At 41.4% G+C, this 24,755-nt stretch overlaps 2 protein-coding genes across 5 annotated transcripts in view; one reads left to right on the top strand and one right to left on the bottom strand.

Moving 5' to 3' along the window:
- si:dkeyp-72e1.9 (syntaxin-binding protein 4) overlaps positions 1-2,313 on the bottom strand; it is a 54,879-nt gene extending 52,566 nt beyond the window's left edge. The window contains exons 1-2 of one of the 2 annotated variants that reach the window (XM_048246962.1): positions 1,868-1,900; positions 610-759 (exon numbers count right to left, since the gene is read on the bottom strand). In XM_048246962.1, coding sequence (XP_048102919.1) covers positions 610-620 — 11 coding nt within the window. In that variant the 5' untranslated portion in view covers positions 621-759; positions 1,868-1,900. Of the gene's footprint in view, positions 1-609; positions 760-1,867 lie in introns of both variants that reach the window. The other variant, XM_048246960.1, reaches the window with a different exon arrangement.
- A 15,061-nt stretch (positions 2,314-17,374) lies between these two features.
- On the top strand, positions 17,375-22,035 carry LOC125296540. Of its 3 annotated transcripts, none has more exons than XM_048246497.1 (6): positions 17,375-17,466; positions 19,677-19,747; positions 20,083-20,276; positions 20,453-20,602; positions 20,916-21,008; positions 21,361-22,035. In XM_048246497.1, the coding sequence occupies exons 2-6, from the start codon at positions 19,738-19,740 to the stop codon at positions 21,661-21,663; spliced, it is 750 nt and encodes a 249-aa protein (XP_048102454.1). In that variant the 5' UTR covers positions 17,375-17,466; positions 19,677-19,737; the 3' UTR covers positions 21,664-22,035. The 3 variants fall into 3 exon arrangements, with proteins under 3 accessions (XP_048102454.1, XP_048102453.1, XP_048102455.1); XM_048246496.1 differs by having other exon boundaries at positions 20,080-20,276; XM_048246498.1 differs by having other exon boundaries at positions 20,046-20,276.
- Positions 22,036-24,755: the final 2,720 nt, after the last annotated feature.

The raw sequence follows: 24,755 nt of genomic DNA, 5'->3' as shown, positions 1-24,755 counted from the left end.
TTCAGCAACATAAGATACATAAGACCTAAGGTACAAATCTTCAGTGTAATTCTGATGCATTCTATATTAGATAATATATTATGCATATATAAGCAATAATATGCATACTGCTGTTAGGACCCTCTGGATGATATACAAGGACACCTGAGAAATATCTGACCTGAACATGAATATTCAAATAATCTCATGTCATCAAATGTAAATGTAAATCAGATTTCTCCTTGCTACAGCGGTGCTCGGGGAGCAGTGAGGGGTTAGGTGCCTTGCCCAAGGGCACTTCAGCCATTCTTACTGGTCGGGGATCAAACCGGCAACCCTCTGGTTACAAGCCCGAAGCCCTAATCAGTAGGCCACGACTGCCCCCCATCTTTTGAGAAATCATTAATATCATTAACAGTCCCAAATTCGGAAACATTTATGAAATCAGCAAAGGGTGTAATTTGACTAAAGGTGCCGCCCTGAAACCAAAAACAAGGTAACCCCCAGAATCTGAAAATCTGTAAATGTTGGATGCAACAGCTTCTGTCATTGCATGTGAGTGCTTCTCTGAAGGTGTGTGTCAGGTGAGGTGGGTTGAAATGAAGGAGTATACAGTAAAAGAGATCATACCTGCTCTCCATACTGGTGAGGTTATGGCTTTTACTCCCAAAATGAAGACTGCCAAGTCAGTGACCCGTGCCCATCCTCATGCCCTCCACATACAAGCACTGCACTCATACCGAGATGGCACTCTCAGCAGTGTACCCTGGCATTGCACACCTACCCTGGCACAAAATAAAGTAACTTAAAATGTGGGCGTTGGGGTGGGGATGATGCCGGGACAGGGGGAGTGACAGAGCTGAATTGAGGGCTTACATAATTTGTCGTTACCTCTGGCGTCCTTTTAAGCAGGCTCCTCTCCTCTCTGACCCTTTTCCCATTGTCCACACAGGTATTTGTAATCAAAGCACTAAATTTAGCAAGTCACTGGGCAGACTCCTCCATGGGGGACCTAAAGGTGTTAAGTCTTCATCCCACAGAAAGGTTCTATTATGCTGGATTACCCTCAGTGGCTAGCACTGTTCCTACATGTCAGGTGCCAATGGAAGCATGGCATTTTAATCTTGACTAGACATGTTGATAAGCAATAACTTTGAATTGTGTTATGATTTCATTCTAGAAGACAAATGAGCAGGTCACATCTGTTTCCACGTGGCATAGGCCTAACGTGTATTTACATTTCTATTTAAATGGCATACTTCCTTCAACTGCCCATTATTTATTCATTCCGAGTAAATGGCACATAAACATGGCTACCGTCAGAACCAGCATCTTCCTGACAACACGTATGTGTGCCAAACAACAATGTCAACAGTAAATCCTGAGAGCATATAGTTGAAACTAAAAAAAAAAAAAAAAAAGTTTATTGTCGATTTGAATGCTGGACATCTGCTAAACACATTTTGATAACACTAAAAGAAAAATCGAATTTTAAACTAAGGATGCACAAGTGCCGTAACAGTCAACCCTGTCTCCGCATGCCAACGCGCCCTCTTGATTTCACATGTGCGCATTGCTTGCGGTAGGCTAAACTCAGCATTTTTCCGCGCAGTCCGAGCGCGGTCTTCTCAAGAAATACGGATTCTAATTCAGCCTCTCTCTAAAATATTGATAGCCTACAGCATATTAATTGAGATGTATGTAACTTTGAAAAACAATAGTACGCATATCAAACTATAATAATCTGTAAGTGGATGAGAAATCCACTTCCATTTCCATTTGTGGCAAAATACATCTTAAAAGTGTGAAAAATAGAAGCTTAAGTTTTTGTTTGTAAACTTAATTTCAAATCTATGACTTTTCAAGTTTGTAAACATCAATGTCTTACCAGTAAATGAGCGATAGTCCATCAAAACGCTCCAGTTCTTTTCCTAAGGGATTCAGATAGGACATTGCATCCGCAACCAAAGAAGTGCTGAAAAACCTCAGTTCCAACGATACGTTTCGGAAGTGACGGAATTATCCAGAGTAATTTCTCATTGCCATTACTCAGTGTTTCATGTCATGTCAGTGATGAGCCGCGTCCCTCGCGGAGTAACGGAAATGTCAGCGCCCGTTCAACATCAAATCAGTAGCACTGCAGTGGCAAGGCGGGAGAGAGATACTCCGTTACCACCGGTTTCCTAATCTGGCGGACACGTGTTTTTATGCTGACCAGGCCGACTGTTAAACAATATCTGAATCTTGCCTCCTTGCGTAGTCACATCATTTTGACTTCTCACAGCAGAGCTCCATGCGCAGGGATGCCGCGTCTGCAAAAGAGATGTGAGTGGATGACCGCCTAAAGTTCGTCTAATGCAGTTTATCAGTGACAGAGTCTGGGTCAGGTAGGCTATATGTGTAACGCGCTACGTCAAAAATCCATCTGCCGTTCAGATTAAGATGGGATGAGTAGTTGCTACCTTAAGGTTTAAGATGCACACTTTTGAGCTTTCTAGGCTATGAAGTGGTTTTCGTTAACGGACTATGTTAGAATATAACCAGTATACAATAACAGTTCGGTCAAGAGTTACTGTGGAAAGTTTAGCCCTCCAAAAAATAACAGCATTTCATTGAATTTTCTTAGGTTTACACAACACCCAAATGTCACCATGAACACATAGCTATAGCCTACTTCAAAATGGTTGCAGTTTGACCAGAAAGAACCCCTGTTTGCAAATCGAGGCTGAATCCTGGAAAGGGCAATCGAGATAGGCTATAGATATTCATAAATGTTTATTAATAAATATTTACTTTTGGTGTTTTGTAACGGCATTGATTTAAGTAGCCTACGCTATAACTGTAACAACATGACATTTAGGCAACATTACACATAGAAAAACATGCATTGTATACAATGCTTTACATGAATTTCACAATGTATTTAGAATGAACTGAGGGTACCCTAAGAACACAATTCTGACCCACTCCTTTACAGGAAGAAATTGCATCAGTTTTACTTGGTCAGCTCTCATCCAGTCACCAGGTAGATGCCAAAGTAACCTTTACTCTTGTGGCAACTGTAAAACCTTCCCTCCATATGTTCCCTGTCTACCTCTTCTGCATACGCAAGACTGAACATATTGTGTCCTCAATGCCAGGTTGTAGGGTATTCTCCAACCTACCTGGAGCCAAGCCAGTAGAGACACCTTGTTTAAGCTGAAGCTGTAAAACCTGTGTCCATTAGTCGCTGTCCAAAAATATATTCACAGGTCATTCAGTGTTTCCTAAACTCTTCTAAACAATGTCTTGTCTGTTGACAGAATATACTTCCTTCTCCAGTTTTCATTGTTCTATTTTAAGATGCTCTGCTCATAATTCCTAGTAAATCACATGCAAAACAAATTGCAAAATTGAATTTATCTTTGTCATTATTACATTTACCTGTGCTCGTTAAATGATGGGAACACTTGTTGACCTCATCACATGAGTAAAGATGTCTGAGGATCTAGGCAGCGTATCATAATCTTATTCATTAAAAGACTAAATTGATCTGAGATTAACAGCACAGGGGACAGTGCATAACAGAAGAGAGCGCATTTACATTTATCAGACACTAATTGTCCAAAGTGACTTACACATGTCAACTATATTACAAGGGATTACATTGTCCCCGGAGCAACTTGGGGTTAATTGCCTTGCTCAAGGGCACACAGAATGCTGGAAGCCGGGAATTGAACCCACAACTTTCAGACTGCTGCACGCTAGCCCAGCTCCTTTTATACCACCATTTACACCATTTGTACTATCACCGCTCCAGAGAGCAGGCTTTCAACCCGGCATCTAAAATGACAGTGTGCTTCGCTGCGCTGCTGTCGGGTTGATCACTTCACACTCCTAGGCGGCAGGCAGTAAGGACTCTGTGTCAGGTCCCTCAGGTGGAGCTCCCTCTGGTGTTTAAAAGGTGTCCCTTCTGTCTGGCACTCCCTATGCTGCGGGAGTGGAGCCAACAACTACTTATTACCCTGTTTTTGTTTCACACTCAAGTAGGGGAAGCTCATGACAAGTCATTAGTGAGATCTGGAGTGTGAGAGTGTATGTGTGCGTGTGTCTCTGTCTCTCTCTTTCACTCTGAGTGAATGTGTGTGCATCCGTGTGTGTGTGTGCGTATGTCTTTGTGTGTCCATATGTGTACATGAGTATGTGTGCCTGTGTGTGTGTATTTGTGTGTGAGTATGTGTACATCTGTGTGTGTGTGTGTGTGTGTGTGTGTGTGTGTGTGTGCTGGTGTGTGTGTGTGTGTGTATGTGTGTGTGTGTGTTCATATGTTTGAATGACCATATCTTCCTCCATGGAATATATATTATGTGTGAATAAGACTACGGTCACAGCTTACCTGTCTTTTACCTTTTGCCTTTTGTTATCTACACTCCTCAGAAGTGGCCCTCATAAAGAGACCATCCCTTCTCCAGACCTTCACACCCTTTCTCTTTCAAGTCTTTTTTTATTTCTCTTTCTTTATGTTAATCTTTCCCTCACTTTCCAGCTGTTATTTTCTTTATCCATATTTCTCTGTATGTCTGTTCTCTCATCCCTCTTTCTTTACCACTCCCTGTATTCTCTCTCTTTCTCTGTCTCTCTCTCTCTCTATCCCTCCCCTCTTCCTCTCTGGTGCAGGCAAGCAGTCCTTGATCAGACTGTGTCCTTTCCTGCACCTTGTCGGTGGAAGGGCACACCCAGGTTTCAAAGGCCATTGATGCCAAACAATCGGCCTGCCATATTTGTGTAGCCTGGGAATCCCCATACGAACGCAAATACAATTGCTAATCCGGCATGGACGTTTATTTCTTTGGAATTGAGTACAACTGCATTTAAAACCTTTGTTTACAAGAGTTTACAGTAATGTACCAATTCAAGTTTACAGTAGTTTCACTGCTAGTTACACCCCTGCTGGAGGTCGTAAGTCAATGCACCTTTTCCAGACCCTCTCTCAATTGTACAATTATGAAGTTCTGGGTGGGGTGTTTTCAAGCTAATATTTGTGATCATGTCTATCTGAAAGAGAAATCCTTCACACTAAAGCCATGAATTCACATCGTGTATTCACATCACATACACACAAACACATACACACACACACATACACAACCACACACACACACTTACACACACACATAAATGTACAGAGAGTGTTAATGAGAACGTCTTCACTGACAACAAATAGGCAGCTTAATTACAGTGGAAAACTCGTCTCTTTCTTATGTAAGACCACAGTTGCATTTTTATCTGCAAATACAGGGGCTTGTGGCTCTTCTACATCCACACTCTCGTCTCAGGGAATAATATGAGGCTGCATCTTGTGAGAGCCACAAAGAGAAGTATGGCACCTCTTATAATAGTCTCACCGAATGTCGCGCAGGATTAGAAAATGATGCTGAGGCTGGGAGAATATTCTCAATACTGTAATGCACTTCAGACAGAGAGAAGGGAGAGAGAAGAGGGGGGGTAGGGAGGGAGATTTGGCAGAAAAAAAGAAGGGACATGGAGTCTTAAAAACTGAGCGGCAGGGACAGAAGGAGAAGTGACAGTGCGCAGGAAGCAGGTCTTTAGTCAGTTATTATGTGTGTGTGTGTGAGAGAGTGTGTGTGTGAGAGAGTGTGTGTGTGTAAATGACTCTCGAGTCAGTCATTATGTGGTCTGGGTCAGGAACTTAGGCTCTCTCTGCTCCCTTCTCTCTGCTCCAAATATACTATATGAGAAACTTGTCGTACTAGAGCGTCTAAAGGTGATGATACATGTCACAGGATTTTAAGCAATGTTGCTGGCATATCACTGCACCAGTTCCTAAAATTCTGATTGGATGATCAAACAAGAAGTTGCCTGCTGATTATGTAAATTCTTCAGGTAAAAAAATTTTGGCCTAATATTAATAAGAAAGTATCCACTGTCATATCATCAGTCTAATATGCAAATATGGATCTATAATTTGTACACATCCACCCACACAGACAAGACTCTCTCTCTCTCTCACACACACACACACACACACACACACACACACACACGCACACTCAGAGGTAGGAAACCCAACCTTAGAAAATAAAATGTCAGACCCTCTAATGGTTCTACCTGCAGCTTAAACAGGTTAGATTACTACTTACTTAGTTCAGAAAAGTTGAGTTAATTATAATCAGCTGATTTAGTGAATGGATGGAAAAGATACTTGGTAGGACTTTTACTTGCCATGTTTCTCATCTCTTCACACACACACACACACACACACACACACACACACACACACACACACACATTCCACCACAAGACACAAACAGTCAGCACAGTAAAGTACAGGGCAGTGGAGTGACTTGTAATTTTAACTTGATGTAAGTAGTTAGTTTAGTATCACTATGCACTACAGTTGTAATATCAAAGAGCACGCCAAGAAAACAAAAAGACATAAGAGTATTTGTCTTGTCACTTCGCACTTAGCATCTGTTTTGATAAATGAATTCTTTGTCAAAGGAGACTTTTGATGGCCTGTGGGCGTTGCACGGAGATACGTCCCGACCGACTGCATGTCTTAGATATGGAGGCACAGATCCAGCCAAGCAGGTTCCCTAGTTTCTCTCATTCCAAGGGTGGGTGGGACCAGTGACCTACCTGTTCAGGTGACACAGCAGCCACCTCCTCGTCCAGTCAGTGCAGGTGCATATTAGGTTGAGTTAGGTGTATATTAGGTGGGTTTCATTAATTTCTAGTCGACTATTAAAACTCGGTGTGATAGGCATCGCATCAGTCAAATAGTCATGGGAAAAAATGGCTAAAGGGTAAATGGGCTAGACATTCCTATTTATTTATGGAAGTAGTGATACCTGTTCCACAGTAGCATGTAAGTTGTGTACATGTGTAAGCTACTAAAGTACAATAAGTGCATGTCTGCTGTGGATAAGCATCTAAAGCTGAAACACCCACTGCCTACCTCTAGCACTAGCAGCAATGTTAGCACCAGCACCGTACTGATAGTGACTCTACTAGTTGAAAAACCTGTCAACTAGAAAAAAATCAGCAGTCTTGAAACCCCCAGTGCATACCCAGCTGTAAACAACAACAGTCAACTACGCTATAGGTACCCATGCCAATGTCACCCACACTATAGGTACCTATACCAAAGTCACCCACACCATGTTCATCCACACGGTCACTCTCAACATAGTCACCCACTCTCTGAGCAAGAGCCCCATAGTTACTCTTATCTCTGAGTAAGAGCCCCATAGTTACCCTTCTCTCTGAGCAAGAGCCCCATAGTTACCCTTCTCTCTGAGCAAGAGCCCCATAGTTACCCTTCTCTCTGAATAAGAACCACATAGTTACCCCTTTCTTTTAACAAAAAGCCCAGTTACCACTCTCTATGAACAAGAACCCCTCTCACCCATAGGTAAGAGGCCCAAAGCCAAGAGGCACACTGGCCCCACAAAATATTTATTTTATTTTCTCATTTTAAAAAGGCAACGTTTCGATCCACACAGGATCTGGCACATACCTGACAAGTTTTGGATGTGCGCACTCACTATTTTCTTTTTCCGAAAGAGCTCCATTGGTCACCCAGTGACCTGTCCCATTGGCACCCACACCAGAGGCATTACCCAACAAACCCTGCAGAAGCATAGCACTCATACCAGTGACATCAGTCTGCCAAGAGAAATTAAAACATGGCTGACAGCAACTGGAGGGGGCTTTAGCACAGCATTGCAGTGAGGTGGGGTGTGGGGAGTATTGCTTGGGCTGATGGCTGCTGATATGGAGCCTTTGTTTGTTTGATTACTTTATGATGTGTGTGTGGGGGTGTGTGAAGGGGTGAGTGGGGGTGAGGGTGGAGGATTTGCAGCCATGGCTTGTGTCCTGCTGTGCTAGGTTGGCCACGGTTGGGACATCGCAGGATTGCGGCAACACAGCAGTTTCTGTGTCAGAGGGGGGCTTTGGGTCCAGCTGAGCCTTGGGTCAGTTCTCTTTGTCCCAGATCTCAGGGCAGATCCGGGGAGCTGGCCAGCACCGCTCCACTCCATCTCTTTCTCTCTCTCTCTGTCTCTCTACCACTCTCTCTCTACCCCCCTCTCTCTCTTTGGGCCGGTTCCCACTCTGCAGGGCGGTGGGCCTGAAAACACTGTCTTTCCGCAGGGACAGGGTCATCCATTGACCCCTTGACAACCCCTCTGAAACACAAAGCTGTGTGTGTGTGAGGGGGGGGGGTGAGATAGAGAGAGAGAGAGAGAGTTTGAGTTTGTGTTTGCAGGCTAGAGAACGCACAGAAAATGCCATCCAGCCAGCAGAGCTTGAAGAAGTTATTCAACAATGGCACTGTGTGAGTGCGAGAACTGCCCTACAGTTCTCATTATTCCTATGTTCTTAGTTGAGCAAGCTGTTTCAAATGAGCAAATCACCAGCTGACCCAGTGGAATAGTGCAGCCATGGCAACAGAGAGCCCACACCCTCCCTGCTCCACACAGGCACACACTCTATGGGTCAGCTCTGCGCAGTGGTGAACTGACATGGGTAAAGATAATATTTAACAGCCTAGTACTCCACTTACTAGAGCTTCAACAGTTATCATAAGGAGTCTTTCCTTAGCCTTGTGTTATTTTCAACCATTACTAGAGCTTCAACAGTCATGGCAAGTCATCCACCGAACAACTAATTAATGATAATAACAATAACTTTTTATATTGCCTTTCAGGAAACCCAGGGTTACCTAACAAAATGAGGGGTAGGGGAGGTGGGTTAAAGGCTAAAAGCCTCAGTGAACAGGTATGTTTTTTTTGGGGTCCTTTTTGAACATGCCCAAAGAGGGGGCATTCCATCGAGTGGATGGCGTTCCATCGAGTGGAGTGGATGTAGATGTTCCATCAAGTGGATGGATTAATAACTGATAAACAAATGCATGGTATTCACAGCACAAACTACTAGATAAATGAATGCATTGCATTATTGGAATGGCAAGGCAAGTGTCCATTAAAAACGCCTCTCAGGTCAAAGACACAGTGGAAAGTGACAAGTGTGATCTGAGGAGTGTGTCCTACTCGTAACCAAAGAATGAACCCACTCACAGATTTCTGGACGGCTCACATTTTTTACGTTTTTTTTTCTCAGGCATTCCTCAGATTCAGTGTATGTGACTTTGGACACACCCTGGCTGGCGTAAGAATAAATGCCTGTGCTCATGTGGTTTTTGGGAGGTGACACTGCTGTCACTAAGAGATTGGTTCACACAAACACCCAAACAAAACAGAAAAACTCTCTAGAATTTAAACAATTTGTTTGAAAAAAGACTTTGGTCGTGCTGATAAGGCATGTGGAAATAATGTATTGTTTACACTAAAAAGTGACAGATGTCACTTGTGTGCTCTTGAGCCCATTTTGAAAACATTATTAGACCTAATTTTCCTTGGAATTTGTTATGTATGCAATTCAGGTGATCCCGCATCACAGGGGACGCCTTAACTACTGAGAATGTCTCCAGAAACCATCGTATCAAGCGGAATGTGTCTGCTGGCATACCTGTCGCAGAGCTTTGGGACAGAGCCACACCTGGACATGGTTCATTCATGCTGCAGAAAGGTGAGTGGTTTAAAGATGGTCCCCACCCCTCTGTCTCATGGAGCGCATGCATGCGACACCACCCTGAGGAGGAATGCCAGGGCCGTGGAGGTGAGGTGCTGAGGTTTGGCTCGGCAGGTATCCCTGGCAAACAGGTGTGTGGTGTATGTGTCGTGCACACAAGCACGCCGGTCACACTTCACTTGGATTGTTCTCTTTAGACTACCTACTGAGTCTTGGATTATCATCAAACTATCTGATAACTGTCACACTGTTATCTAAAATGTATGGTTAAGGCTAGGGGAGGGATTTAAGTTGATGTTCAGTCATTTTTCAACAGCAATATTGCATACTGAACTTATCTCAACAGGATGATACAGTCTCAATTGGCGGACTATCAAAGTAAAGTGTCGACAGGCTGTCAACCTGACTGACTGCATAACTACTTGAGAGAGTGGGTGTGTTTGTGTGTGAGAGAGAGAGAGGGCAGACACACCCAAAGAACCAGCCTCTCCCGTGGGAGGAATGTACTCAGTACAAACACACACACTTTTTCTCTCATGTCTCGCTACTCTCTCTCTCTTGCGCATGTATGCTTTCTCTATCTTTTACTTATCTCTCTGTCTGTCTCTCTCTCTATATGTCACTCTCACACACATTTACTAACAAATTCACATTCACACACACATAGATATAATCAAACAACTACAGACACTCTAGCAGTGTCCTGGACCCTGAGCATCAGTGATGCCAGTAACAAGTTACTAAGTAACGCGTTAGTCTATTTTGACCACTTTTTTCGGTAACGAGTAATCTAACGCGCTACTATTTACAAACTAGTAATCAGATCAAAGTTACTTATCTAAGTCACTGTGCGTTACTATTTTTGTCATTTTCCTTAGTAAAAAGATATATTCTTTGCTTTCTTCTTGTCTCGGGGATTAACGTCATGTAGGCTATGCCAACCTTTTCAGCATGAGGACAACTCACGTGTAAAACCACGCAGCGACACAATGGAGGGAGGAGAGAGATGCACATTTTATCTATACAGCTTTGCTAGCGGCGGTCATAAAATGATTGTCAAAGTTTTTTTCTTTTTTTTCCCGTCATCTACTTCCTGAATTTTTGGTCAACGATACCCGGGACACCGAAACACCGGTGCACATGAAATTTGGTGGGTATGTAGCCCCACTAGACTTTTATGGAAAAATTTTGTTTCGTCCCCGGGGGCCACTCCCCCCCATGCTGGCCCCCCCGAACCGCAAAAAAAGCAGTTTTTCCTAAATAACTACCTGAACCGTGGCACTGAGGATGAAGAATCTTTTATGGTATGTTGGTCTCAAGGGCCCATATCAACCTGGCCCATAATCACTCATTTGTGTAATTGCGTAATCACTCATTTGAAATGCAATATCATTCTGCTTTAATCGCCCCTATCTTCAGTTACAGTTTTTCTCGATTGCTTTTACCTGCTTAAGTAAACTAGAACCCACTTGGTCTTCATGACTACTTTCTTTGCACAGCAGAAGTCATCTCTTGCGAATGTGTTCACACATTTTCATTGGGTTCACACATTTCTCACACCCTTTTGCAAAACAGTTAACACAGGTGTCATTCAAAAGCCCCAAACTCTATTGGTTTTCCCATGCTAAACAAAAGGAAAACATCTTTTCACAGATGGTATATATTCCTTGCATAAGTCTGAATCTCTGATACACCTGTGTGAAACTCCTTTGCACAATTCTTCAATCAGCAATCATTCATTATACATAAGAGATGTCTGTTCTGTGTTGCTATTTAGGGAAGTATCATCTAATGCACATTTAGACAAAGTACTGTATTGCCTATTTGGTGGAGAAAACAGTACAAAAGGTGTTGACTGTAGGTCTATTTCGATGAAAAAAGCAAGTTGTAGTTAAATGAAATTTACTGTATATTGCTAGGTATTTACTGTATGTCTTACATGTCAATGGCAGTTACATCTTGGGAGGAATGAATAAATTATTTTTTTTATTCAGTACATTTTGTCTTTTCACAGTTTTTTTCTGATACCAGAAAAATGAGAAAGCAATGGAACAGACATAGCAAAAATGCTCATTTTGAGAACTAGATTTTGCATTTTGTTGTCCAGTGTGTAATGATTGATTAAAGAGTGTTTTTTAATTGTCAACAAGTTGTGGTGTTCGAAGGGAAGATTTGCTTTTGCTGCATGTTTTAAGTGTTTTGAGAGAGTAACAGCCTTTTGCAAGCAAAATGTGTAATTTTGTCCAGAGTGCTTTTGTTCAGACACGGGTGTTACAGTTTTTTCTGAATGCTTAAACACATTTTTTGTAACTATGGCTTTTTTTGCAAAACTCTACACACAAATGGCAAAACCACTCACTGAGTTCGCAAAACTAAAAGCACAAACACTGCTTTGCACACAGTTTGCAATTTTGTAACACACACCTTGCACAACTATAGCCACAATTCACTGCACAGCACTCTTTTTGCTGAACTGTAAACACAACTCATGCTTTACACTCAATTTCCAAATGATCAACACACTCCTAGCAAAACTATACACATGTATGGCTATTATTTATGCCATTTTGCCAACTGTTTGGCACACTGTGACATGTGAAAACTGTTTTAGATAATTAGTTCACTTTGCAATCAGCCTAAGCACTATAAATAAGCCACAGGTAAGCTGTCTGTGTGGAGTACAATGGAGAGAGCAGGAAGAGTGAGAATTAGAGGAGGTCGAGGACGAGGACATGGAGGTGAAGAAGGAGGAGGAAGAGGATGTGGAGGAGAAGAAGCGAGAGGGAGAGGATGACAAGGACAAGGAGGTGAAGTTAGAAGGAGAGGACAAGGAGGAGCAAGAGGAGGACGAGGAGGGGGAAGAGGAAGGGTAAGAAGAGTAAGAAATAGAATTACTGATGACATCAGAGCTACAATAGTGGACCATGTCATCAACCATGGAATGACCCTGAGGGAAGCTGGCCAACGGGTTCAGCCTAACTTGAGCCGCTACACTGTAGCAAGCATCATACGGACATTTCGAAATGAGAATCGGTTAGTACAGTCACTTTTCACTAAGTTTTGTAGCACTGCCATACTCTAATGAGAAACAACAATACCATACATGTAAAAATACTGACATTGTTACTTTACAGAATTGCTAGACGTCCAGATGTTGGGGGCAGAGGAAGAATGTTCACTGCTGAACAAGAGACCCATATAGTCAATATGGTGATTGCAAATAATGCCATAAGGCTACGGGAAATACAGCAGCACATAATTGAGGATAACATCAACTTCCAAAACATAAACAATGTGAGCATTTCTGCGTTATCTCAGATATACTTGCCCGCAACAGAATCCATGATGAAACAAGTCTACAGGGTCCCTTTTGAAAGAAACAGTGACCGTGTAAAACAACTGCGATATGACTATGTGCAGGTAAGCTATAGTATCATTGGTACTGAATCTGGAAGTGCATACTGTAGTGCTGTGCATGGGCCCGCAATGCTGCATTTGTTTTGTCTTTTCCAGAGGGTGATGGAGCTAGAGGCAGATGCCATGGGTCATGAGCTGCTTTTTGTGGATGAGGCAGGTTTCAACCTCACTAAAACAAGGAGACGTGGCAGGAACATTATTGGACACCGTGCCATAATCAATGTCCCAGGACAACGTGGCGGTAACATCACTATGTGTGCAGCTATAAGTCAGAATGGCGTTGTTCACCATCATGCAACTCTAGGCCCATATAACACTGCACACTGTATTACATTCCTGGACACCTTACATGACATGCTCACTAATGTTCAGGGACAAGAGCAGACCAGATATGTCATCATATGGGACAATGTTAGCTTCCATGGGGCTGCTTTGGTCCCAAGAACTGGTTTACAGATCACCCGCTCTTCACTGTAGTCTACCTCCCCCCATACTCTCCATTCCTAAACCCAATCGAAGAGTTCTTCTCTGCCTGGCGCTGGAAGGTGTATGACCGTCATCCCCATCAGCGCATAGCCCTTTTACAGGCAATGGAGGAGGCATGTGGGGATGTTGACCAGGCATCATGTCAGGCCTGGATACGGCATTCCAGAAGATATTTTCCCCGGTGCCTTGGACTAGAGAATATTGCATGTGATGTAGATGAAATTTTGTGGCCGGACCCAGAGACGACATGATGTAGACTGATTTTTTTGTTTTTCTCTGTTAAATTACTACAGTATTTTGTGTTTTGACTTGGAAAAAAACACTTGTGTTTGTTTTGATGTGTCTAAATAAACACTGTAATACTTGATGTTTGGATCCCTGTATGTTTACAGAACTATGACAAAAGTATTACCTCAAACTGACATAGCCTACCTTGTGCACAGAGAAAGCAAAAGCCAGATGTGTTTTTTATTTATACCATTAGTGTGTAGTTGGCACATTGTGTGCTTATTATTGTGATGGCTTGTGTTTACTGTTTGATACGAAAACACCATTTTTACGAAGGTGTGAAGAGTTAAGCAAGGTGTGTTAGCTTTTTCAAGAGAACTACAATGTTTTGCTGATTGGGTGAGAGGTTTTGCCATTTGTGTGTAGAGTTTTGCAAAAAAAGCCATAGTTACAAAAAATGTGCTTAAGCAATCAGAAAAAACTGTTTTGAGAGCGTGAAATTTTGGTTATGTGTACATTTAGTGACTGTACACTCATTGGCCTGTAGATGGCGGTGCACACATATACACATGCACACACACACAGGTACGCACATACTATCGGTATTAGAACTGCCGATACATAATTACAAATTCAGTAGGATTAAAAGAAAGCCAAATATTCATCATCATCATCATGGCTGCATTTCCAGTATTGGCGATAAGTAGTCGTTTGTCCACTAGATGGCGCATCGTTGCAGTGAGACGTAATTTTGTTGGAAGTTAAAAGTGGGTTGGAAAAACAATGGACGCTTCCTACAAGGACTGTAGTTTACCGCAGAGAACGCCTAATAAGGATAGGGACGATGTTCACATGAAATGTAATTCCCATTTCTTCTTGAAGCCGAAATAAATCTGAGAATGTTTATCGGACATGCTTGGTTTTTACTGCAGGTACGTTAATCTTATAATATCAATAAGGACCTAGGTACAATAATGTTAGCGTTGGTTGAGTGATGGAGGCCAATTTGATTGCATTTGTAGAAAACTATAAATGCGGTTATACCAAGCAAATGGATAGCAGCACTGTAATTGTATCTTTCGACTGTCATTTGTAGCACGTGCTACAAAAATCATTCTGTGCAATGGAAGATTTACCAACGTTACACCGGACTGATACAGTTTTGCCTATACATGCGTGAGACTGAGGGGCCGTGCACACGACGCCGTTTTTTGTGAAACCGGTGAGGTTTTGTTAACGGTTACGCCTTGCATGTACACGACGCCGGCAGTTTAGGAGACTGAAACCGTTAGCTTTTGAAACCGGCTTCCGGTGGGAACTTTTGAAACCGCCGGGCTAACTTTTCGCCATGTAGACGCCTGTAGGTGCGAAGCCGGCAACTTTATGACGACATAGCCCCACCTCTCAACTCAGCCACGGCACTCGACCTGACATGTTGCTTGTCAAAACAAACCAAACCATTTATTTATCATATTAAAATGTTTTTCTTTCCCCTGTCATGATTTATGTGCACAATGTAGCCTATCAGCTTTTAGTGGCTAAGTTAGAAGCACACGTTAGCTTAACTTAGTTAAACATTAGCTTACTGCATGTTAGTGTTTTCTCCAGTGGTGCTCAGACCTAATGCAATGCGTAGGCAAAGCATTTGAAATTTCACATAGCAGTCACATACCTTGAAAATGAACTTTATTAGTTTAACAGTTGAATTGAAAACCGAATTGTCTGTAGTCTCGTTATTTCATGCGACTGCTTAACCAGAGCACTTATTAGACATTCTCTGGCTTAACAAACTGTTTCAACAATGTTTTCTTCTACGCGATTCACGCGAAATTATCGTGAAGCGTCTGCACAGCGGCGCCATCGACTGGTCTGGCATATGCACTACAGCACATTTAGCCGGTTACACCTCTGTGTGTACACGCGAGGTTTTTTCTTGCCGGAGTCGTTAAAGGTGTGAAAGCGGTAAGAGAAAATCCACCCGGCTGTGTCGTGTAAACGGCCTCTGAGACGCCTGTTTATTTGTTTGAAGTGCGTGCAGGGTGTGAGAGGGGAATCGATGTGCTTTGATTCCAGCTTGGTAGTTGTAGTCTGTGAGATTAAAAAGCACGTGTGTGTTAAGTATCCAAACAATGACACCTTCTTTTCATGGCTGCTTTAGCAACACACTTAAGCTACTGTGTAGTGGGTCCCATTTAGAAGTGGCTTCCTTGACTCATGGAGCTGCGTGAATGTTATTACAACTTTTCGCACGATATGGCAGTGTAAGTCCGCTTGATACTGTAAGGCGTAAGCCATTGGTTTCCAAAGGAGATTTTATTTATGTCGCCAGCATAGCCTATTGACAATTTATGTTGTAAATAGGCCTACCTGTAGCTTAGGGAAGCTAACAGCTTTCTATTAGGATCTAGTTTGTTAGTTACAGTTTTGTCATAACTCTCTGATGCATTTTTGCATTTAGAATAGCCAGAGCGTGGATATCTCAATCGGAAAATTAGACAATATCGGGCGCCTATGGACTAGGCTGGGTGAACCCAACCTGATCTGCCCGCTATTTATTTTTTGATTTCTTAAAAGATTGAGCTTAGTCAGGTGAAAGCCAGACAAGCCATATACCTCAGTTACACAGTGCAAGGGAACATGAATCAGCCTATATTTGCACGAACAACAACGGACAACAGCTCTTCAACTTTGGCCCGTTAAAATGTGTATGCACAATCTAGCGACGCATTTCATCAAGGCCCATTTGGACATGTCAGTTATTTGCACCACTGGTTAGATGTAAAACAGCATTTCGTTTCAGACTACTGTTACTTAATTTGTGCATTGACATTAAAGTATCACATGAACTAAAAATGACTAAAATCTTATGCAGAAGAAGAAACATTCACAAAAAATCCATCTATCTAAAAATGACCTTTGTTTTTGATAGCTGTTGAAAACGGCATGAAACTGACAGATGTTTTTGTTTATTAATAAATAAATAAATAAATACATAAATAAATACATAAATAAATAAATATATTATGCTGATACCTTTTGCTTTTCCCAAATACAATGTAGCCTACAGGTGTAAGTGACCTTTCATCAATCCAGTTGCAATGGATGAACTGTGATGAACTGCCCTACTTGTGATTGTTCAGAGATTTTAAAGGTTTTATAACAATGCTACAACTTCTTTGGCTATTCTACAATCTATTCACCTTTTCAGCGCCAGTAGGCTACTTTCTGTGCAGCCGCACACACGCACACACAGGCATGCCAAACAAGAATACACAAAAGTTTCAAGAGTGGGGGATGGAGTAAAAGATGGAGACAAATTGATTAGTGTGATTTATTTTCGCGGAAAGGATGTACAGGACTGAGCGGCGGTCATATTTTGTACCGCTATGCGGTACATCTAGTTTTGAGTTTGTGTCAGCTAAACATGACAACATTAAGGTACATTGTACATTCTGTGCTGGCGACAAAGTGCTGTCTAGCTACACTGTAAGCCTGGATTTTATGTACACTAAAAAAAAAAAACAATTACATTGCAATTAAACAATACAAGTTTGATGACATTGCTTAACAATTTTAAGTATAGTCTACAAAATTGTAGATAAAGTCGAATTTGTGAATAACTTTAAGTTGAATCGACTTAACTGAGTAAGTTTGAGTTATGACCACACCTCTTTTTCAAAAAATCCCCCCTAAATTAGAGACGTTGACAAGAGAAAAGGATCTTTGCCTGAACACATCCACCACCTGCTCCACGGTTTGCAAGTAAGTCAAAACACTGCTTTCACCATTTTTCACATTTAAAAAAGTAACAAGCGGCTGTCGAATGAACGTGAATGTTACTTTTAACCAAGAGAGGTGTCAAAATAGCGTTTTTTATTTAGCTAGTTTTAACATCTACCAGCAGTTCCAAATGTTCGTCTGTTAGCTAGCTGCCATTTGCTGACTAGCCTACTCAGCAGGGGAGGGAGTGTTTTAAAGCAGTGGAGATTTTGCAAGCAGCTCTTGGTGGGGAAGGGCAGGGTTTTGGTTTAACCTTGATATGAGTTAAAACATTTTCTAATGTCTAGTGCTAGCCTGTCAATTCCACTGACATTCCCATTAGCTAGGTATCTACTAGCTGACTAGCTGCTACTTTTCTCAATGGATTGTGTTTGCTAGCTCCATGGACACTTCCATCTAGCGCTAAGCTAACGCTGACTACTTTTCAGTGTGAGTGAGGGTGTTTTTTGATTCAGAGCGGTGGAAACTTTGTTTTAACGTCTACCAGTTCCATAGACATTTTCATCTGTTAGCTCTCCGTTAGCGATAATTGACGAACTTTCTCAACAGAGGAGGGGTGTTTCCACTAAACTAGCACCAGTGTTTCCCCTAGAAATTTTTCCAGCAGCGGTGCTATTACTTGGGGTTGTTAGCATTTTTTTTTTAATTATTTTTTTTTTTATATATCATACCTTCGTGTTTCTTTTGTGGACATTTTCAGCTTTCTTTTACATTATTGGTTAAAAATGATAGAAAAATTAAATGGCACAACCATTTAATGACCATTAATAATTAAAAGATTATTTACAATTTATTTAAATTTGTCTTAATGGCAAAGGCCACACCCAATCTGCGAGCACTTAATTTTTCTGGGCTTTGAATTGAATTGAATTGTGGGGGGGGGGCATTAATGCTGACACGCATGCACGTAGCCAGATGCTCTCCTTGTAGTCTAATTCTCAGTCCCAAAACAACAAACCCACGTATAAAAAAGTAAATACTCACTTTTCTTCTACATCACTCCCACAGTTACCATACAACTCACTCACAATTAACTCGAAAAAGACCTAGGCTACTTGATTGAAGTGCGACCGTTCGTCTCACCGTCAAGAGAACGCTGAAGTTATGAGAACATGTCTTTCTGATAAGAGAATATAGGCTCCTATATGTCTAATGCCGTAAACGTAGAAAAGGTCTGTTTGTGATAGCCTATTATAGCTAAGTGGACAGAATTTAGGCTATAATGATATGCCAACATATGCTCATATTTCCTTTAACTATCAGACAGTTTAAACAGGCCTAGACTGTGTTAAGCCTAGCTTTCCCATGCAAACATTACACATAGCCCTACGCTAACGTTACAAGTCTAGGCTACAATTAACGTTAAGACCATACACCTTGTAGCACATTGGTTTACTCTATTGCATTACTTACGTTTTAATAATTTGTCGTTGAATGTTGATGGAGGCTCATCTTTGGGAAATCAGCTCTCTGGATAAAATTGTCAGCCGGAGCAAGAGGGGGGGGGGGGTAAATCCAATCAGCAGAAAGAACCGCATCACAACAGTAGGCTAAATCGCAACAAACTTTTTTCCCCCATGTTAAATTCATTTCGGTAATCATGAATTGGTTTCTTTTATTTGATGTAGGCTAGGAGAGGAGGATGCATGTTTCACATTAGTGTCAATGTGTCAAAGCAGGCTTTGGATCAGAGGAATTGCTCAAGCTTAACATATGGCATAGGCTACAAGTTAATTCACGGCATACAAACAGCTTCGGGTGATGAAATATAACTAATATCATTTTTTATTGTCACCAGGCCTATAAGTAGGCTATTTATTGTGTAACCTACAAGTGAACGATGACACCATAGGCTACACTGTGGCGGAGCAAGACCCCATCAGTCAGATAGCTAAACAATGTAACCGTGTTCAGAACGTAGGCTAGCCATATGGGCTGCAGACTTGTCTTTGGGCTTGTAATCACCTGAAACATCATGCCGCATATATGTCCTGAATAATGAGAGGCTAAGTGCGGATTTGATGCACTTAACTTACTCAAGACTTTCAGAAAACAATTTCGAGATGACGTTGGCCATTGTGCTTTTACAGTGTGTTAAGTGAATCTCGTGATATTATGTTGCAGCAGCGCTGCGCCGCTGTTAAATACATTGTAGGGGAAACACTGAGCACTAACATCTTGTTCGTTTCTAGGTCAGTAGCTAGCTGTTAAGCTGGCTGGAAGCTGAAACGGAGGTCATCGGCTGTATTCCGGATGTTACAGAGTAAGTGCTGTTCTGATTCAAATAGGTGTATCTATGTAGAGGCGACTTTACTCTTCCAAAGACAGGTGTTGCTTGACATAAACGACTCTTCTGCCGAAAGACGTCGCCGAGTAGCTAGGCTTTCATAGCTCTGCGCCAGCAAATGTTAAATAGAACGTCTGCATTTATCTCCCTTCAGGTGCATGCAACACTTTCTGTGGCGTTAACATCTTTTGGATGTTCTGTGACAAGCTAGCAGACAGAAATGTTCTCTTTGACTTGTCCAGAGAGTGACAGACAGTGATTTCGTGCTTTATAGATAGAATCTGCAATTTATAATTCATAATATCCAGAAGGGATGGAAGACCACAACATGGAAGGAGCTCGCCAGGTTCTTGTCCATGAAATGATGAAGACCAAGCCAAATGCATCCCTTGTGAAGAAAGAGATGGACGTGACCTTTGCTCTTCATAGAAAGGAGTTTGTCAAAGATAAGCCTGTCATCAGCCAAATGTTACAGCGATGGCCAGCTCTTTTCACAGAAAGTCAGGTTTGTATGAGTGATTTGAATATTAGAAAAAAATGTATGTCCTTCTTTGTTGTTAATTGTTATGTTGACAAATAGCAAATTAGCAGATTAATGCTTTCGCCTGCTTAGTGACCAGATGTTAAAAGATGGCTGCACTACTTTGACCAGGGGCGCGTATGTTTTTTGCTTTGTTTCAGGTATATCATGAGTTTAGCAGGGTGGTGGGGGAAAATCTGAGAGACTTCTTTGATGCACTAGACCATATCTCTACAAATTTAATGGAGATCTTCAAGAAGAAGAAAGGCCTCACTGGTCAGCTTTTGGCTGAACTTTTACGGCTAACAAAGGTGACTCGACTTGACCTCTCCCTTTAAACTATTTTACTGTTTCTTACCATCTTTTTTCTCCTTTGCCCTCCTTCTCCTTATTTCATCTTTTCTCTTCCGATTTCTTTTTTTCTCTTGCCATGTACCTTGTATGTTCTTCCCTATCCTTCAATGCTTAATTTTCTCATCTTTTCTTTTTAATGAGTTTCATGTTCTTTATTGTACTTGTAAATTTCCATTTTTGTCACAAGAAATTGTGGGAAATGTCTAAAATTGAAACATATGTGAGTATCCTTTGAAAACTTTGTTGTATTGTGTGTCTACTATCTTCCAGACCTCTGAAACAACCGACATCAGACGCCTTTGCCTTCGGGGACTGCCAATCATTTTAGGAGATGATTCTTCTGCCTTCTTCAAGACGTGCTCTGTGAGTTAATTCTTAGTTATTTTATTATCCTTTTTCATTTTGACCCATTAGTTAAAACCATGCAACTTTTTCATGTAGTGTTTAAAGGAGAACTCCGGCTGTTTTTTACCCCTAGCCCTGTTGATCGAGGTTACAGAGTGCTGTCAGTAGGAAAAATAACAACAATTTGGCACAATATTGACCGAGTATCAAAACGGCAGCTAAAGCGAACCTATGGGGGCAAGCTCAAGCAAGCAAACCAAAAGTGAAACTTAAGGGAGCTTGTCCACATAGGTTTGCTTAAGCTGCCGCTTTGATACTCATTATTGAGTATTATTGTCTCTCCTTGTCAATCTTTGGCTTACCCTTTTAGGATGCAGCTGACAAAGAGGCTTACAATGAGACTCCGGTTGGGATCATCATTATCGGGGAGGAAAACTCACCACTGAACCCATCCAGACTGGGGATCGTCCTGGAAGGGAACGTGGTGTTTGATGGACCGGCCAACCTTCCTCAGGCCTTCTGTGTCCTTTTTGGACTGACGTATGCACTGCATTTGGACTATCTCAAATACATGAAGAACACTTTCCTCTTTGTCCAGCAAGTGATGTTCAACTTGGGTAAAAGTCAGCTGCCACCCAAAATTCAGACTCTGAAAAACCAGCTTGCAGAGTAAATTGGGGTTAAGCTACTGTTCTAGATGTCATGTGTTTTTGTGAGCTTGCACTTTAAGAAACTACATTTTAATGTAAGATTTTTGGTATTGCCACTGATTTCACTTCTTTCATTTTTATTTCAGGCTGTTGGTAATATTTAGAAAAAAATCGTAATTTTAGGATTATTGTGAACTTTGCTTTCAGATTATTCTGCTGCAATTTCAAGCAGATGCTCGTTTTTCTTTTTTGCAAACTTCAGGTCATTCTCATTTGCCTGTGTACCAGCCTCCCTAAAGTATCAGTGACCAGTTGACCTATATATATATACCTTTGTTGCAATGTTGAAGCTTAAAAAAATGAAGTAAAATAAAGACGTCAATTTTCTGACATTATTTTGTTGTTTTTAGAATGGTTTGCCCTTTCATAGTAAACTACAAGTAATTTAGTTAAATCAACATTGAATTAAGTGCATTGAACTTAGAGATATTAAGTGTAATAATTATACAAAGCAATTGATATTGCAAAAGATATTAAGTTAAATCAATTTGGTATTTAGTGCATTGAACTTATTGCTTTAAGTGTAATAACTGTACAAAGTCGTCGATATTGCTAAAGATTTTAAGTTAAATATACTCAATGTATTAATTACACATTACTTAATTTTTTTAAGGCAACCACTTACCTCAAACTTTTTAAGTAAACTCAACTTATCCGGGTTTACAGTGTAGACATCCCAAGTCTCCCGAAGTTTTGGGAGTCTCCCACATATTGATATCCTGACGCCTGCAAATTACCTACATAAAATCTCCCGGAACCTAGAGCGAACAAGAGCACGCAAGCCAGACCGGACGCGTGTGCATCTGAGTTAAACGCGCACACAACGGAGAGGGAGAGAGAGAGGAGTGGTGCGTGTGTGCCTGCAAGCGCATCCAAGACAGAGAGCATGGTCTGTTTTGCTAAATCAACCAATCAGTTTTCAGTGTAGGTGGGCTTAGCTTATATCTCTTTTCTCCCGAACTTAATTAATCAGTTCAGTTAGTGTATCTAGGAACAGGAGCGTCATGGCAGAGTCAGTGCCCCTCAAAAAGGAACATTTAAGACCCATTTCACATCAGACTACAAAAAGTGTACCCAATTGTCTCATAAGAGTAAAACATAATGATAGTCTTGCACACTGCACTGTTTGTAACAGTGACTAGCATTGCTCACGGCAGGTTAAATGATTGCAAAAGACTTGTTGAGGTGAGTTTAACAAGTGTAATTTCATTTGCATATTACTCAGGCCTATACTAGATGGCTAGTTGCCAAGGCTACATGAAAAGGCCAAACTACAAAATCTACATATTTTACTAACACAATTTATATCAATAGGCCTTCCTTATTTGGTGTACTGACTAGACATTATTGAACAAACATCTGAATTTCAGTATCTAAGTAGGTTAGGTTGGGATGTCTGCTATGTGTCTGCTGTGATGGGCAGCCGTGGCCCACTGGTTAGCACTCTGGACTTGTAACCGGAGGGTTGCCGGTTCGAGCCCCGACCAGTGGGCCGCGACTGAAGTGCCCTTGAGCAAGGCACCTAACCCCTCACTGCTCCCCGAGCGCCACTGTTGTAGCAGGCAGCTCACTGCGCCGGGATTAGTGTGTGCTTCACCTCACTGTGTGTTCACTGTGTGCTGTGTTTCACTAATTCACCGATTGGGTTAAATGCAGAGACCAAATTTCCCTCACAGGATCAAAAAAGTATATATATATACATTGTTGGCATTACTGTTAAAATGCACTTCCTGTATAGTGAGTATTGGCAGAACCGGTTATTATTTTTATGTTGAGGCGGTGGGGGTGTTGTCGGCAGCTGCTGAAAGTAACTTGTAATCTAACTTAGTTACTTTTAAAATCAAGTAATCAGTAAAGTAACTAAGTTACTTTTTAAAGGAGTAATCAGTAATCGGTAATCAGATTACTTTTTCAAGGTAACTGTGGCAACACTGCTGAGCATAGAGCCGTAAACGGGACCTTTTGCCCGAATTTTGCAATCCCTCTTTCTGTCATAATCAGGTCTGGGATGCTTTACTTTCTTCCACTGACTGTAGGGCCTGTGAAGAGAATAACACAAGCTTTGTGTATTATATATTTGTAAAATTAACACATCATCCTTATCTAATTCCTCATTCCAGTGAGTGGCGTATCATCAGTCAATTGATCATGTGCCTATTTTTGGCATATTAAGAGCCTTAGTCAGACACCTACGTCTACAAAAAAATGTCACTTTATCAGACTGCAGAATGTGGCAACACTGGTCAAAAAGGAAATCAATGTAGGCATTCCTTACACTGGGTCCCGATACTCCACTTCTCGCCTATTTGCATGATTAGATTTGTAAACTTCATAGATTTATAGACTATAGTTGCGTAATACAGCACATTATGCAAATTTAGACTTTAAATGGTAAGCAGAAACAGAAAACACTTTTATTTAACTTTCACATCCATTACTTAGACAGTAAAAAGACATATAACACATTCCACGTCTTGGCACATTTACTACAGTTCTGGAAAGCAGAGATTGCCATTTGGCAATGCGGTTAATTTTTAAACCTCTGAAATGAATGTGGCAATTTTTTTTCTCCAGTGACCTCTATTGCCATTTTGTCAAATAAGTTTATTTGTCGGTATGTCAGGGTGTGGTGGGTGAAAAATCAAAGTTAATTTATTGATTACTAATGACTGCTATTAAATGGCATGCTTACTCATTTGGCAGTAACTTCAACTCAGCCATAAAAGACTGTATATCATACAAAACACAGTGCTGAAGAGTATTTCAGTGCTCCTAAATATCCACCTTATTTTTTTGAGGAAACTAAGCTTTTCTGGGTCTAAACAGATATGACTGGAGGATTCGTGATACATAAAAGGAACATTCAGACTCAGCATGGTTATTTATATTGTCAGCAGAGGATGCATGTACCCTCTCTCTCTGTCATGCAAACACACACACATGCTGACACACACTCCATCTCTCTCTATCTCTCTCTCTCTCTCTCTCTCTCTCTCTCTATCTTACACACACACACACACTTTGTCTCTCTCTCTCTCTCTCTCTCTCTGACACA

The sequence above is a fragment of the Alosa alosa genome, chromosome 6 (genome assembly GCF_017589495.1).
Source record: "Alosa alosa isolate M-15738 ecotype Scorff River chromosome 6, AALO_Geno_1.1, whole genome shotgun sequence".
Taxonomy (NCBI): Eukaryota; Metazoa; Chordata; class Actinopteri; order Clupeiformes; family Clupeidae; genus Alosa; species Alosa alosa.
Note: the sequence above shows the minus strand (reverse complement) of the source record. Positions and strands in the feature narration are given on the sequence as shown.